Source organism: Chelon labrosus (genome assembly GCF_963514085.1).
Source record: "Chelon labrosus genome assembly, chromosome: 6".
Classification (NCBI taxonomy): domain Eukaryota; kingdom Metazoa; phylum Chordata; class Actinopteri; order Mugiliformes; family Mugilidae; genus Chelon; species Chelon labrosus.
Genome location: NC_140342.1, coordinates 12,192,533 through 12,209,081, shown reverse-complemented (window position 1 = coordinate 12,209,081; position 16,549 = coordinate 12,192,533). Strand labels below are relative to the sequence as shown.

Here is a 16,549-nt window from a genome sequence, read left to right as displayed (position 1 = left end):
TAGAAAACACCTGCGAGCTGCAACAGTCTGCCAGTAGTCAGTCAATCACCGTTCCCCTGCCACTCTGTTCAGTGCTTCACCTAAACTTCATGCATCCGTCTGCTGTTCCTTGCATGTTAACAATCCCAGGTGTCTTTACTGACACTAAAGAGTGTGTTTGAACGTCGGCTGCCTAGAGTGCTGTACTTTATGGCTTGGCATTGCCAGCAGAGCCATCAGTATGAGATGTCAGAATGAAGCCAACTCTCTTTTGGAGCCGTCCACCCTCCTCCAGTAAACGTTGTTTGCCTCGGGGCAGACTCTGTTCACAGACTCCCTCGTTGGAAAGATGCCAGGTACAGTATATCTCACTACAACAGCAGTGTTGACAGAGAGTGCCTTTTAATTGTTTTATATATTATATGGTCTTGTTGTCCTTTTGCATTGTGGGTACTCTTGAGCTGCTATGGATTAGTAGTTAGATTGATGTTTCTGAGGAAAACACTTGAACAGTCAGTTTGATCAAATATAAAGGAGATAATACCAATAATTTTTTCTAATAGCTATATACACCAATAAAAATTATAATATTTAAAATGTCAGCAAAACACAGCAACACTTCTCTGAGCCAGAGGATTCTCGTTTACAGCCAGCTAACCTGCCTACTGCCGTCTGCCTTCCTCTTCTTCTGTTGACGGTTGGCCAAGCAGACAGGAGAAGCACTACTGTGTCTACTGCGCATGTCGGTTACATATTTGTAACCCTATATTCTACGAGTACAGGCATAGTACGTTGCCATAAAGTGCTATTTGAATGTAGTTGTTTTAAAAGTATGTGTGCGCCGTATTATTGGTATTGCTTAGATCAGTTGCACCAACAGGGAGGGGTCTGATTGGTTTTGACAGTTCTATTATCTGCAGCATTTGCACTATGCTGTATATTGAAACATATACAGACACATACAGCATATTCATACACATAAATAGTACACATGTATGAGTAACTGAGTGTTAAGCCTCGTCAGGCGGTGCAGAAAACGACAAAGGGAGGATTGATTTGATCCTTTGTGGTCTACAATTTCAACCACCATTTTCTGCTTCTCCCACTCTCTCTGTACTCATCACTGTTTTAATGTATTTTCAGTTGCACCTCTCCTCCCTCACATATAGTAGAGTCACACTACGCTGAGCTCAAACCCATCACTTGTTCCCTTCTGCAGCTCAGCCCGCCTGGCCTCGCCTCGCTCCAACACTTGTCTGGTGCTCTTACTGCATAATGAGACAGTAGAGCCACAGTTAAAGAAGAGTTTTGTGATTTAGTGCTTAATGAGTCTCGGCTTGGTTTTGTGTGGAGAGCTGTTATGTCAGGAAAGAAGGAATAGCAGTTCTGTCTTACTGTAAATCCAGACAGTGCTGAGAGATAATTGCTGCGTTGTCCAGATCAGAGGAAATTTGAAGACGCTTTATCTTTATCCAAGAATGGAGACCCAAGTCAGACACATATGCCTCTAAATTTAAGCAGTTATTACACACTTTTCCATGCCTGAGGAATAAACAGTGGTTCCCTTAGCTTTAGCTTCGCTGTATAGCTGCTGCTGTAGTTTCTAGGGATTTGTCCCTCTTCCAGACAGACATGGGTTTTCAATCATTTGCATACACTTAATTTATAAATCCCAAATATTTGCTCAAGCACCACTCAACACTTGAACAATATTAGTTAACTCACCATCGTTGTGGTTATTCTCTTAAGACTGTCCTCTTACTCTCAAGTGACTCCACGCTGCCCAATAAAAAGGTTGCAGTCTGCGGCTTTTGACACTAATTGGCTCCTTCTGTCTTCTGACATCAACACACAGCTCCCAGCCTTGACACATACTGTAACACAGACAATAGTGTTGAGTGGCGCTCAAAACATTTGGGGCTTGAGGCCCAAAACAATGCTCACATGACATCACTGGCCCAAAACACTAACACAGATATAAAGTGGAAAAACCTTGTAAGTGTGTGTCTCTCGCCCTTGTCCTGATTCTTAATGTGAATTCAGATTATGGGTTAGACGTAATAGGCTAGACTAGTATTCCTGTTTTCAGATTGCTAGTTCTTGTGTACCAGAGTTTTTAGAGTGAACGCAAATGGTTTCTTTTGATGTCTTTTTTAAGTCAGATTAATGTAGTCTTCATTTGCATGGTCAACCTTTGTAGTCTTCATACTCACCTCATGTGCACAAACTAAAACAGCACACAGCTGTCCATGAAACATTTAGTGGCCAAGTATCAAAAGGTGATCCCACACATCTTTTTATATTGATTTATACTGTTAGGCTCAAATTACAACCAGTATGTAACTGCCCAAGTACTTTAGTCTGGACATGCAAGTAGATTTTATTCCCTTATTGGGAATTAAAATTAAAAGCAAAATAATCATTTGCTGGCACACTGCATCTGGAACAGCTGATGTGACATTATTTATTAACAGGCAGACTAAACACAACTGTTGAAGCTGGAACAAATTCAAGTAGCCGTGACGAGGAGGCAGTGACTAATATCTGCATCGAGTTTTGCTTAAGGAGCGATCAACTTAGTCCGCAGTTAAATTATGATCTGTCTATAATCACGGAAACCAAATAAATGAGTAGACTTGCAGATGAGCTTCAAGAATAAGTTTGTTAAAGTTGTTTGGATTTTTAATCATTTTTTCTCGTTGTTATGGAAACTGGCCTGCCTACATCCTGCAGCAGTCCTGTGCAGTAGACAAGTTTTCAACCTCTACCTCTCTCTACAGTCACTCAGTTTATTCATAAACATTTGGCTTATGTTGAGGATCCCTCCTGTGCTCTGTGGTGCTTGAAAATAAACCAGTACTGTTATGTGAACAAGTGAAGGACAGCATAAATGCACCGGTGTCTTCTAGCCAAACGTGATAAACTGACTCGTCACTGGGATTTCTCTGACATCTTAAATGTATTGTTAACTGATCCATCAACCATTAAGTGATCAGAAACTACACTGTGTATGTGCTCACACCAGATTACACTCTATTTCAAATTGAAGTCCATGAGCCAAGGGTTTCTCCTGTCTACAGCCAGTTTTAAAGGGGGAATGGAACTGACCACAGTTGTTGTGTTTACACAAGTGCTGCAAAATAATAAAAGCAGAATAGAAGGAGAGATGCTGCAAACAAAGTTGCATCTGAACACACCGCAAAGACTGTAGCCTATGGCAAGCTGCCGCATACATTCTGTGCCTGTGTGAAAGAAAATAACATTTCATCCTTGCAAGTGGCCGTAATCGTTATTCGTCCATCAAAAGGAGAAACCAGAAGAGCTGCTATTAGCTGGGAGGCTAGGAAACAAGGAAGAGCTGCAAAACGTTGTACACAGCTGGCCTCTCCTAAATCATGCTGAGTTAATTCACCTGGCGATTCAAGATGCTGAATCTGCTATAAAGCTGCTGACAGGGGTCCAGCCAGTGGAAATGGTGCGGGACACACCAAAAAAAAACTTGGGCCACAGACGCTCGCCAACAGTCCGACATCGGCAGATTTTTTTCTGTATTTTTCAGTTTAACAAGAGCAAAAGCATTTAGGGATGAGGTGGTGAATTATCCAATCGTCTCCAAAGCACTGACATGCAAGGCGCTGGTCTAACTTCCAGGAGCAATCTGAAGTTCAATTTTGCTCAAGAACAGTGTGAGATGCGATCAGGAGCGGTTGGAGATCATCCCTGAGTTTAAAAGACTACCTGCTCCACCTCCTCAGCCTCAGCTTTATGTTTACTGAGGTGGAAACAAAGTTACTGGAGGTAGTCTCAAAAAAGGTTAAAGTGAAAGCAACAGAGAAAGCATTCCTCCACTTTCTGTAGGTCATCAAACACCTTCAGGGTGACAGCCATGAAGTACTGGTAGTATGATTGTGGAACAGGTGCCAGCGTTGTCTTGAAACATTTAGCTAACTCCAGATTTAAGCGGCTTCCCTGTGCTACTGGCCCATTGAATAGACCGGACTGTGTTAGTGTGCTGCGGGAACCTCCGCCCGGCTGTCCTGTCCCCCTTACTCGTCCCGGGGGAGACCCCTTCAGCAGCCAGACACACTGGCCCATTTTACTTCCTTTTCTGCCTCCTTCCGGCTCTGCTTCTCTTTCTGTGTCTCCCTGCTTCTCCAGCTGCTGCCAAGCTTTTTATCTCCGGCTCGCCATTAAAAAGGAGACTTTATTGATGTGGTTGTTCTGGCTCTTGGTTTGTCCACAGTGTACGTACGGTATATCAGTGCTGATTGACTTTTGTGTTTCTGTCTGGCAGCTCGTGGAATAAAAATAAAAAGTGTTTAATTAATCATATAAACTGGTATTGCTCTAGCTGCCGTGCTAAGTTGTTTTTAGTGTTACTAAACCGAGAATGGCTGTTTCGCTGACTGATGCTGATGAAAGTCTACCCACGAGAACTTAATGGATAATTACATATAAGTGCAAGGGAGGCTGGATAATTGTAATAAGAGTCCCTGGGTGTAAAAGGTAGATTTAGAGACCAAGAGAACAGATGCACAGTGGGTGTGAAAGGGATTGAGCCAAAAGCAAAAGAGGGGAACACCCTCCCTCCTCTTCCTCTGCTTGCTTCTTAGCCAAACATGTCACTGTACCAGCTACTCACGTTTTGCTCCAGTTTCCCAGCTGCTCTTATTCCTCTGAGTTTCAGTTTTTTTTTTAAAACTGCTCTGAAAGGCAGATGAGTTTATTAATTACACATTCGCTGACTCTGTGGCTTCCCTTCCTGTACAAAGTTTTTCACAAAGTCTGCATCATGTTTTTTCATCACACTGAGCCAAGAATAGCAAACATCACTTAATTAATTTAGCATATTTGACCGCAGTGCTATGCCGCTTTGTACCTGTGGCAATGGATAGGGAATTTTTAGAGAAAATCTTTCTCAGATTAAACATAAGCAAATGTTCACACGCGCATCGGAGAGCATGAAAGGCGGTGCAGGGATGCTGAGAGGATGACAGTGGGTGAGTGTGGGTGTCTGAAGTGTGTCTCTGTCTTCCTCCACCGGTGTGAAAAGTAGTTCAGTAATTAAAGCGTACCTCTTTTTGCTCCCCAGTGGAGAAGGGAAGGCAGAAAGGGTGAGGAGGCGGCGGCGGCGAGAGGGAGCAGGAGAGATAAAGAAGAAAGTAGAGATAAAAGCCAGAGACGGTTATTTTTGATGAAAAGAGAAGAAAGAGGGATTTTAATTTTAGCTCGGCATACCCGATTGCCACGAGGGAAGAAAGTGGTGACTGAATGTAAGGATGCTGATCGGTTAGACAGGGGTCTGTGCGCTTGCACACACTAACACTGAGATTGCATCTCACAGCATGCCAAATTAGCCTGAAGACTAGAGTTTCCCCTCATTTTAAGGGAAACAACCTCACCACAGCCTTCTTATTGAAGAAGCACTTTGTAGTGACCCATTTCAGAGCTACATTTAGTGTCAAAAACCTGTAGTTCTTTGTCTATACTGAGCTTATGCTGTCACTCTAATAAGGCTGCGGAGAAGCACACATTTTGTGCTTGTCAGTACACTGTAAAAGCCTCAAGTCCCATAGCAATGTTGACATTTATTTCCACAGCTAACACTCGGTGTACTCCTGCGCTCTTTGGGCATTTTTTCTTGTATTGATGCTGCTCATTATCAGAACTTTCTCACGTTCCCTCTTTGTCTAATGAAGGCGTGAATTTCACCGCTCTGCTGCCTGGTGTTATTGTTTTGAGAGGAGCTGTCCCGTCCTGACCTACATACATTACTGTGACCAGCGCAAAAAACTTTTGTCTCCATGGTAACGCAAGGTGAGAGAGAGAGGGAGAGATGCGCCTATTCGAAAGGCGGGATGTTGTTGTCTTCCTACAGTAGCCCACACAGCGCGTACTCAGATGTATATCAGAAAAAGACATAAGGAAAGGTGTCAGGCCCAGAAATCTCCATTTTGAATCAGCAATGCTTCACGAGCTTATATGTAAACACACACACAAGCACAAACAAGCAGTTTTTTTTCCTGGCACGCCATGGGTGTATAGATGTAGAAGGAGAGAAGAGAAAAGAAGCGAAGGTTTTTGATGTATAATTTATCTGTGTAGTCAGTGGGCGGAGGAGATGGGGTGAGGAGAGGAAGTTCGGAGGAGGAAAGGTGGGTGTGTAAAAGGGAAGAGGCAGGGAATGAGAGAGGGTGGAGGGGAGGATGGGGAGGGGAAATCCAACGCTGTCACGTTTCCCCTGTTATCCATCAATATTCTAACTACTGTAAGTCTTCCGGTGAGAATATGGGTCTGTCTAAATTTAAATGTGCAATTAGAGTCATGCATGTTCTGTTGTGCTGTTTTGCACTTGTTAGATGGGTCACCTTGAGTTAGAAAGATCTGCTCTTTTTGTAAAATTAAGTGTGGCTTCTCTTTTTGAACTTGTTTCTGAGGAGGACACTTTGCTTATTCAGCAGCAGCCCACTCGTTTAAGTAAATCTCTGCTCGCACACGCCCATAATGAAGCGTCTTTAGGGCAGATGGTGCCTTATAGCATTTGCACAGTTGGCTCTTTAAGGCTAGAGCTTGGAGGGAGAAGACGACGAAAAAAGGAGGGCTAAATCAGGAATGGAGGGATGAAGGAAACAAAGCAGGCTGTTGCACCCCTGGAGGGAAGAGCAGAAGAGCAGATTTGCTTTGTTAGGAGACCCATGTTAAGCCCCCCTCCCCTTCTGTCTTTATTCTCTCTCTCCTCCTTTTCTCCATGCTCTTCTCACCCACTCCCCTCTTCGTTTCCTGGAGACGTTTACACGTTTCTGCCATCCACATGCTTGGCTGCAGGCTACGGTTGAGGTGAAATGGAAAGGAAGAGAGGTGGTTAATTTCAGATGCACATTCCTTCAGGGAGGGGGGAGCTGCAGGGAGGGGGTCTGCAGAGCTACATGATACCAGTAAACAAGCGCAGAGAAGATGGGAGGAAATTTATAAAATATGATAAGAAAATATGACCTAAATAAAAAGTGCACCTCCTCGCTGCTCTTTTCTTTGCCCCACTTCAAGTCGTGCATGTTTAACAGCTGAACAAAATATACCAGTGTGTGTGTGTGTGTGTTGGCGTGTGTGTGCTTTGTTTTGTTTTGAGTGTGGGTGTACAGTATCGCTGAAGGAGACAGTCTGCTGTGGTCCGTACAGGTCTGCTGTCCAGAGATAGCACGGTGCTGTTGTCTCTACTCACTGATCAGCACCACCTCACCCACAGTGAAGTGGGGGAGCACACACACACACACACACAAAGCACCACCACCTCTGCCTCTACTCACCCCTCACTAAACCTCCCCCATACTTCAGCTTCCATCATCAGGTTGGAACAGACAGTCTTTTTTTTTCTAAGCAAGCCAGTCATTTGAGATTTAAAAAAACTTCGATGTGGCAGAAGCAGAACCACAGACAATGCACCTAGACCTAGAAAATGTAAGTTTATTTTTTTTCTGCATGCTCTTCTGATTCCTTCATTACCCACTATGCGGTCAGAGATTCAGCTGTGTTATGCTAGTAGCACCTAATGCAGCCTTTAACCTCAAGCTAATTCTGTGTTCACACTACAAGCTTTACAAGTTTCAAAATAGCCAAGTGGGACCAGAGACCCTCTCACAACTCTCTGAAAGTGTTGCTCAAATGCTGTCAATGTGTGAGTCATCAAATGCTTTTGATTGGTCGACATGTCACGTCACTGGAACATCGAAAGAAGTTAAAGCCAGCTCAACTTTGATACGTAGCATGTCGTGCAGAATCAAGAGTTGGGCATCAGTTAGACACTTCACGTTGCTGGCTTCAACTGAAAATGAATTGTAGCTTGTTTTTCTATATGTAGGGTGAACACGGCATAAGATAAAGAGCTAGCTGATCACTTTGGTAGTCTGCAGGAGCGAGTGAGTCTGACTCAGGTGATCATCATAAGCCACAAAATGGATTAACTTGCTTTGGGCCACTATGGGTCAGCACTCTAAAATACACTACAGACGTCTCTGTGTAGACTGATGTCTTATTGTTTGGATGTCGTGAGGCGTCCTGGATGCTGCATCCTCTTCCACAATGGGACAAGATATATCACACGTTTACAGTCATGACACAGACACACACACAAAAACGGTTTAGGAACAACTCAAAAAAATTGAAAAACAGCACAAGGTGTTGACCTGGCCTCCAAATTCATTAGATCCCAAACTGATCAAGTAACTGTGGGATGCACTGGAACAAGCCTGATCCACAGAGGCCCCTCCCCTCAACCCATAGGACCCAAAGACCCCCACTAACAACATTCTGTTGCCAGACACCACAGGACACCCCCAGAAGGCCCATGTCCATTCTCTGATGACTCGCAACTATTTCTGAGGCACAAGGGAGACCTGCACAATATAAGGAAGGTGGTCATAATGTTATGCCTAATGTGGGCCCCACATACACTGATCAGGCATAACATTACGACCACCTTCCTAATATTACTGCCTACATTGCAGGGAATGCTAAGGTGTAATGGCAACATGAGGCCTTTGGGAATGTCAGCAGTTTCCTCAGACATACAAGATTAGGAATAACACAAAATTACAATATATTAATTTTATCAACCATATTAAAAAAAATGTCCACTTACAAGGTCATGCCCCAGATTTACTTTCTTAATAACGAGGAGAAACATGAGCACAGGAAAAGAGGAAGAAGAGAATCAAATAACTTTTTGTTGTTTTTGACTTATTATGAAATTCATGTCACAGTAGTCAGTGTTTTTAGCAAGGGGATCTGTGAGATAACATTACGTAACCCGAGAATTTAATAAAAACAGACGCTTCAGAACTCATATTTCTTGTTTTCGTTTTCCCGATAGATTTACTTTTTAATTGCTTTTCCTTGAATTGAATTGTTGTAGTGAACTACCGCAAATCATCTTAGATATTGTTGGACCTGTCGCCTCAGGAGCCACAGCCTTTCCTTTTCCATCTCAGATCAACCCAGATTACATAACGGCAAGGTCCTGCAGTGACCACCCGCCACTCTGTCCTCATCTGGCCACCGGAGACAGTCAGTTATCTCATGTACAGTATCTTTAGGCAAACCGAGCTCAGAAAGGAGGAAATGGAGATGACACAGGATGCACTATAATATTGCGGTCTCTTGAGGACAGAAAGACAAAGCAGCGAATAGGAGACATTGAGGATGTAACACCTGGACAGAGAGAGAGAGAGAGAGACACAGAGAGAGAGAGGGACTACTGAGAAGATGAAATGTCATTCTCCTTGGATCGGCAGCTTATCTTCTCTCTGACTAATGTGGAAAGGTCAGGCAGGAACTTGGACTGACATATACAAAGTTAATATTTCAAAGGTTTAAACAAGTTCATCGCTTTCCTCCCAGTACCTGGACTGTTTGGGTCACGTCTACTAAACTCATTTTGTAATTATTATACATAAAATATATATATATAAATATATATATATATATATATATATATATATCTTTAATGATTAAGACTTTAGATGTTAGGCTCCCTTTAAAACAAAAGAATACAGATATCTTTAACCATTTTATTGTTCATTCTAGTATTTACTCATTAGCCCTAAACTTAAAATGGAGCTGATAATAACGTCATTCATTTTGAAGGTCATAAATCTTAGATTGACAGTTGTTAATCGTAGAGTACGATGCATCCTCTGGAAACCATCAATCTGTGTACAAAATTTGGCGGCAATCAATTTAGTTGATGCTTTGGTGTTACACGGGATAAAGTAGCAACTTTGAGCTTCTGGTGACGCTTGATGAAATGTTAGGGGATTACCAAAGTCAGTAGGATTCATCTCCTGGGGACCATGAACAGGCCAACCAACATCTCCAGCATTATTCAGCTAATGGTTGTGACGATCCCTCCCACTCTCTTCATTTGTTTGATGCTGGCTTGCAGGTGGAGCTGGGATGGTCTGCTGCATGTACCTGCCCACGTGGGCTTGGTCTCTAGAAGGACATGAAAGGCGGCCCTTTTCAGTGTCTCGCTCTCTCTCTGCCTGTTCCTTTGTTTGGTTTGTTGTACCCTCCAACATGCATCACATCGTACTTACACCCATCCAGTCACAGCTGACATTACTGACTCTTCTTATTTACACATCACGCTAAGTTGCCGGCCTTGAGCCTAGCGGTAGCGTGGTACACTTTCAAAATGTCAGTGCATTGCAAATAAGCAAGTGGAAATAAGGGAAACCATCTTGTATTTAACAAAGCTGCAAAGATACTGAACATAATCGAATGTTCCTTTAATTTAAAGAACACACTCGATTTGTTCCTTCCAGTAGTGTAACTCATGTTAAAGTGTCAGTGGGGTTACCTGGGAATTCTCATGGGAAACTTAAGTCCGGTTCTCATATTTCCTCTTTGTTGCCGTACACTCAAGACAGGTCAGGTCACTTACACACAAGCTTCCACCACCACACTGAATAATTCAGAACGGGCCAATGACGCCACGTGTCCTTGTGTATGTGTTTGTGTATCAGAAAAACCGTGTGTGTGTGTGTGTCTGCTAGGGAATCGTTTCAGTAGAGTGTGTGAAGATGGCCACTAACAGAGTGGTTTCCCTTGTCCTCTTGGAGGAATCCTATGTCCCACTTGGGATCAGCTTACAGATGTCTAACAGAGAGTGGATGGATTGAAAACAGATGCAGTTTTGCTCCTCCATGTGTTTTGGCATAACACCCGATGAGCCTTCACCCACCTGTTGAGTAACTGTGTGTGTTGTTTTAAATACGTTTCATATCTCCTCAACCTGAAGAACTGACCTCATATGTATCAATTACATAGTATCACAGCTGTTGTCATAGCACATAAGCTAATCTGCATACAGGATATGTCTAAATATGACTCACTCCATGCATCCTCCTCCTCCTCAAAAGGATTTTTTCAGTGTATGTGTGTATACATCCAGGCCCATGCTGAGTGTGAGAATCTGGGTCAGCAATGTGTCCTGCAAACAAATAAAGTGTGATGGCATAATGTGATGTAGGACTCATTTTAGCAAGCTGTCAAACAATCAGTCTTACAGTGATACACTACTGCTAGAGTGTTGTCTCAAATTGCAATAACATCAGTCCTCCAGTCGCCTGTGACATAAAGCTCTGGAGTTACACCGCACAGCTACGGAGAGCGCACACATACATCTCCGTGTCATGAATAATGGCTGAAGCGGTCCTGAAGTCAGGATGATGCACTTGTTAACTGTGGTTTAGTCATTCAGCGAAAACCTCTGGAGGGCTCCGCTACTGTGCTTTGACTTTAAGTTATCTGACAAGAAACTGTCGTAATATAAAGTGATTTTCTTTAAATGGAAATCTGCAAGCTACAATGGATAAACTGCATCCAACACATGAAGTCAAGTCCAGCTATGAACGACTTTTAAATACTTTCATCCACATATCTATTGTGCTTCTACGGAGAATGCTTGCATATTTGATGCGATGCACGACTGCGTATCGCACAAGATGTTTTATGCTGTCTCTGACTTCTTGCCCCCGTAATCTGATCTGTGCAACTTGAGGCGTCAAAAGTGGACTTGCCGCAAATGTTTAGCGTCACAGAGCAGAGAACCGCTTCTGAGACTCATCTGAAATGCTCTGCAGATAGTCTGGTGAAATTACAAATAACGTCTAAGTTGCCACAGTCATCTAGATTGGACACTACAACCGTGTGTGAGGGCCAGAGAGGATGGTCCTGGAGTTTCTAAGGCAGTTTAGTACAAACAATGGACAAACAATGGAGACGACCTATTTCATATATACAACACTCGTAGGTGACAGCGTGTTTCAATGAGTTGTTGGATGTATTTTCATTTAGTTCATTGCAGTTGTCACTTATTCCACCGTCTTTCTCTCTGTTTGAGCTGAGCTAGTATCAAGACATCCTGGACTTCCTTTTGTGTGTGGGACACAAAGTCTTCACACGTTCTGCTTGTTTTTTAGACGTGTAAGTGCTTCACTGAATTCTGTATTCATCACATGGTGACAACCACAACAAATGTTTAGCCTGGAGGAGGTGAAGTATTGTTCTTTTCAGCACAACATGATTATTCCCCCAACATTTAATAGAGAGAAGTAGTAGAAATCTGGAAAGGTAAAAAAATATATATGACTCTCTCCATGTTTTATGACAACCATACTTCTCTCTTAGCCTTCTCTTCATTGTGTGTGGCCCTCCCTGATCTAGATCACCCTTCACTTTCCTGTTACTGTGCATTATATTACATATTTTATCCCATATCCAGCAGCCCCGCCACCGTTCCTCTCGCCTTTTTCTCTCGTGTCACAGTGGAGAGTGAATAATTCATGTTCTTGCTGGTGGCTGGTGGAGATGAATCATGTGAGAAGAGCTGTGATACACGTGCTCGTCTCAGAGCGGCTCTTCTCCCCAAAGACCCCAACAGTGTAGGGGGAAGCTGCTGTATTCCGCCACAGCTTACTGTACGGGCTGCAGCCACTCGGTCCTGGCTGCATGACTTCACCATCCCAGCTTTCATGACAGTCACACGTGAGCTCAGCACCAGCTTCTCTGCTCTCAGAGGCCAGGCATGAAGCCACCCAGAGAGACTATGCAGTAACTCGCGATGCATCTAGATTGTCTATAGTGTAGAGCATTAGTGCTTTATGAATTGGCTCAGAATTATTCTTTAGAAGAACTTTTAGATGTTTAGATTTGGACTGTGTTCAGTCCTCAAGGTACACTTAGCTATGTCACACATATCTGTTGGTCTTTATCAGTAGGTGGTGTTTGTTTACAGAGTTGTTCTAATGTGTTAATGTGAAAAACATGCATTATACACCGATCAGACATTATTTATGACCACCTTCCTAATATTGTGTAGGTCTACCTTGTGCCTCCAAAACAGTTGTGACTCATGACTCATGGCCCATGGACCTTCTGAGGGTGTCCTGTGGTGTCTGGCAACAGAAGTTGTCAGTGGGGGCCTCTGTGGATCAGGCTTGTTCCAGTGCATCCCACAGATACTTGATCAGTCTGGGATCTAGTAAATTTGGAGGCCAGGTCAACACCTTGTGTTGTTTTTCAACTTTCATTGAGTTTTGTGTGTGTGTCTGTCAGGCTGCATCCTGCTGGGGATGGCTGCTGCCATCACGGAGTGTCATTGCTATGGGGTGGGGGTACCCAGTCTGGTCTAGGTGGGTGGTATATGTCTAAGTAACATCCACATGAATGTCAGGTCCAATGGTTTCCGAGCAGAACCTTGTATTGTCACAAGATGGTCAATGTTATTTACTTATCCTGTCAGTGGTTTTAATGTTGTGGCAGATCAGTGTATCTGTATGAGAATTTACAGAGGTGAGGTTCAAGGTACTAATGTGAACCATTAAATTTCAAGTTTCTAGTTCATAAGTAATGTCAGAAAGATGTGAGAAATCTTAGAAATCTTTGATCTTTATTGTCTTTGCTTATTTATTTCATATTTTCAAAGGTAACTATTAGATTCTATCTTTTAGATAACATTAGCTTAAACCAGAACTGGCCATTGAACATTGTAAGCCTTAATTTTCTGTTCTTTGTGAATCCATAAAGGGTTAGGCTTACGTCTGAAATCTTAAATGGGAGCCGCAGATGAAGTCAGCACCATCTGTGGTTTTTTATGTTGCCATAGGTTTTCTGTTCACCACAGTGTAGTTTTTTTTATCAGACTGCAATAATCCGTGTTATCCTCTTTGAGTCTTTGCTGACATGCATTTTCGTGCACATTGAGGCTGGCTATGGACAGATTGATTTGAAATGTCACTGTTGTTAGAACAATGATTTGGTACACTGTTTCATTGCTTTTTTTTCCAGCACTGTCCTTAGGGAAGTCATTCCCATTTAAATGCTGTAATCATTTTGCAGGTCCTCTATAAAGTCCACAACTGAGAATTAGTCATTACTAATTACTTGTAACATTTGCTGTATACCTTAATTTATTGTCCAGCAGTGTATTAAGACAATATGTTTACCCCGTTGACATGCTGTATGAAATTCAAAAACTTTGTTGCTCACTGCTCGGTGTTCTGCAGATTCTGTTCCTTCACTCCCACACACGCTTCTGTCTCTGGAGAAATTCACAGCCAAAGTCTAACTAATGTGTGTTTGTGTCAGTTTTCATATTCTCTGTGTATGTGTGTAAACACTTGCCTTAGCTTGGTCGTCCTCTTATGAATCTTTCCGTGTCTTGATGCACACGTGGATAAACACACTGGCTTGGTGTGGGAGCCAGAGCAACAATTATTCATATGAAGGGACCCTGGCAGTTTTCATGCTGCCACGCCATGTTATCAGACCGCATGGCTGAGCAGCAGGCACCACGGACCGAGCAGCTCAGAGCCTAAAGCGTCTGCTTTGGTTTACAGTGGTTTAATGCATGTACCTGTTTGGGGAGATGACAGCTTGAGATAATTCGGTCTTTGACAGATGTTCAGAAGTGGTGGTCTGTGACACGGGAGGGGGATTTAATCTCATGGTTTATAACAAAGAACAAGTAGCCAGAGAGATTTTATGACTCAGATTTGGATTTAATTTAGAAGATTGCTTCTTCCACAACATTGCCTGAGGAAAACTATGATTTATCACAACTCGGGTTTTATTTTCAAAGCTCCAGTCATCTGTGATGATAACATTGTACTTGCCAAAGTAATTGCTGAGGTTTCATAATGCAGCAACGGATGGGGCAAAATATCATTCAGTTGGTTATACAGTTTTTAAACAAACCCGCAGGTCAGTCTTAACACTTTAACTGAAGATGCACGTAAACGTCTCAAGAGACTCATAGACACCTGCCAAATCTTGTGCAATAAGGTGCAGACAAGCAACCTGATTGGCTTTTTCAACAGCCGCCAAGTGGGGAAAACAAAAACATAAACTAGGGCATAAACATCTAAAAACACATATCCCAGCAGCCCTGGTTCAGTCAGTAGAAGCCTAATTCCAGCTTTAGGCGTCACATCAAACAATTAGACTTTTATTTCCACCTGGTCAACTATCTGGTCTACTATCTATGTCCAGATTCCAGAGCTACAAAAGTAATACTCAAGTTGTAGTGAAAGTATCACCTGCAAGCATTTATTTAGGGGGGGAAAGCATTTTAAATGTGCAGAAATGTTTTGACGGTGTAGTGCATATCCCTCTTTCACCCCATAGCTCTGTCTTGTCTACAGTGCAGGATCTCAATGAATAAAGTTACAAAAACAGAGATTCTCAAATATTTCTGTTGATCTGGTTGTTCACTGGGAAACGAGGGCTGATGGTTTTGGTGGGGTTGGTAATTATGACGGTGTGGATCCTAATACTCTTCTCCTGCTTTTTCTTTGTTCTTCTCTTAGATTAGTCGCTGTTTAAAACCTGGAGGACGGTTTGTCTCCGTTACCTTTGCCCAGCCCTTCTTCAGGAAACGCTTCTACGCTCGCTCTGAGTACAACTGGTCCATCAAACATCTCAGCTATGGAGAGGGATTTCAGTATTTTGTGTTTGTAATGACCAAAGGAGAGGAGCTTAGCCCTGAAGATGCAGCTCTGGAGAAGAAGCTACAACAGGAAACTGAATCTCTGCCTACAAGAGCCACCACAACACAGGATGAAGATAAGGAAGATTTCCTGTCAAATATTGACGTGTAAGAATATATCTTAGGAATACATTATCCCTAAGATTTCTTTCCATCTCCGCCCTCGCAAACAAAAACTCAAACTGCGACATTCAAAATCAACAACTTGCTGGATGTACAGTCGATTTTTAAATTTATAAACATCATTTGTAGTTATATAGAGGAAGTAGAAAACTGGCAAGATTGGGAGTGCTGTGGTCAGTGTGACTGATGGTACCATGAGATCTGTAGAGAGGATGATGCCATGTGTGAAGAAGATGGGATCATCTGCCAACACTGTGTTTGATTGGAAGGCAAGAAAAGACTTGACAAGACCTGAAAAGAGCAGATATCATGGACTACAGTGACACTAATGTGCAGAAATACATAATTTTTTATTAAATGTGACTGTGTTGTACTCTCCCCGTGTTTGACCATAGTTTTCATTCCCTCGCTGACATTTCCCAAGACCAGTGGGATGCTTCAACTTGACGTGCCATTTCAAGTTAGTTGCCAATATGGTCGATATTTCTACTTGCTAGTACAAATTGTTTTAAAAAATGAGGGATTTGTTTCTGTCCTAATCTGAACTGATTTGTTCATGAAACAAACTTCAACAGTGCTGTCATCTACCTTTCCTATATCTCCCGTTGTACTTGCGCTGCTGATGTTGCCTGAAGCCTGCTGTCAGACAGTGTTTTGGCGCAGAGTTAACATCATTCACATTCCATATCTAAGCTAAAGTTAAAACAAAGACATGTCTACGTACAATGACTGTACTGACGCTCAGATATACCAAGACCAGGATGACGGAAAATCTTCACAGATGTTGAACAGACTTGACATTTAATAATAAAGTAAAACCTCCATCAGTAGACATGCTGCAGCCAACTATCCAGTTAACAAATGAAAAGCCATTTTGCTTCATACTGTATACATTTTTGCTAT

At 42.6% G+C, this 16,549-nt stretch overlaps 1 protein-coding gene across 1 annotated transcript in view; it reads left to right on the top strand.

Annotated features, from left to right (window-relative positions):
* Positions 1-16,024, top strand: part of ece2a (endothelin converting enzyme 2a) — a 74,142-nt gene extending 58,118 nt beyond the window's left edge. The window contains exon 4 of the mRNA XM_084546485.1: positions 15,345-16,024. Within this exon, the coding sequence (XP_084402611.1) occupies positions 15,345-15,635 (291 nt within the window). The 3' untranslated portion in view covers positions 15,636-16,024. The remainder of the gene's footprint in view (positions 1-15,344) is intronic.
* The last annotated feature ends 525 nt before the right edge of the window (positions 16,025-16,549 follow it).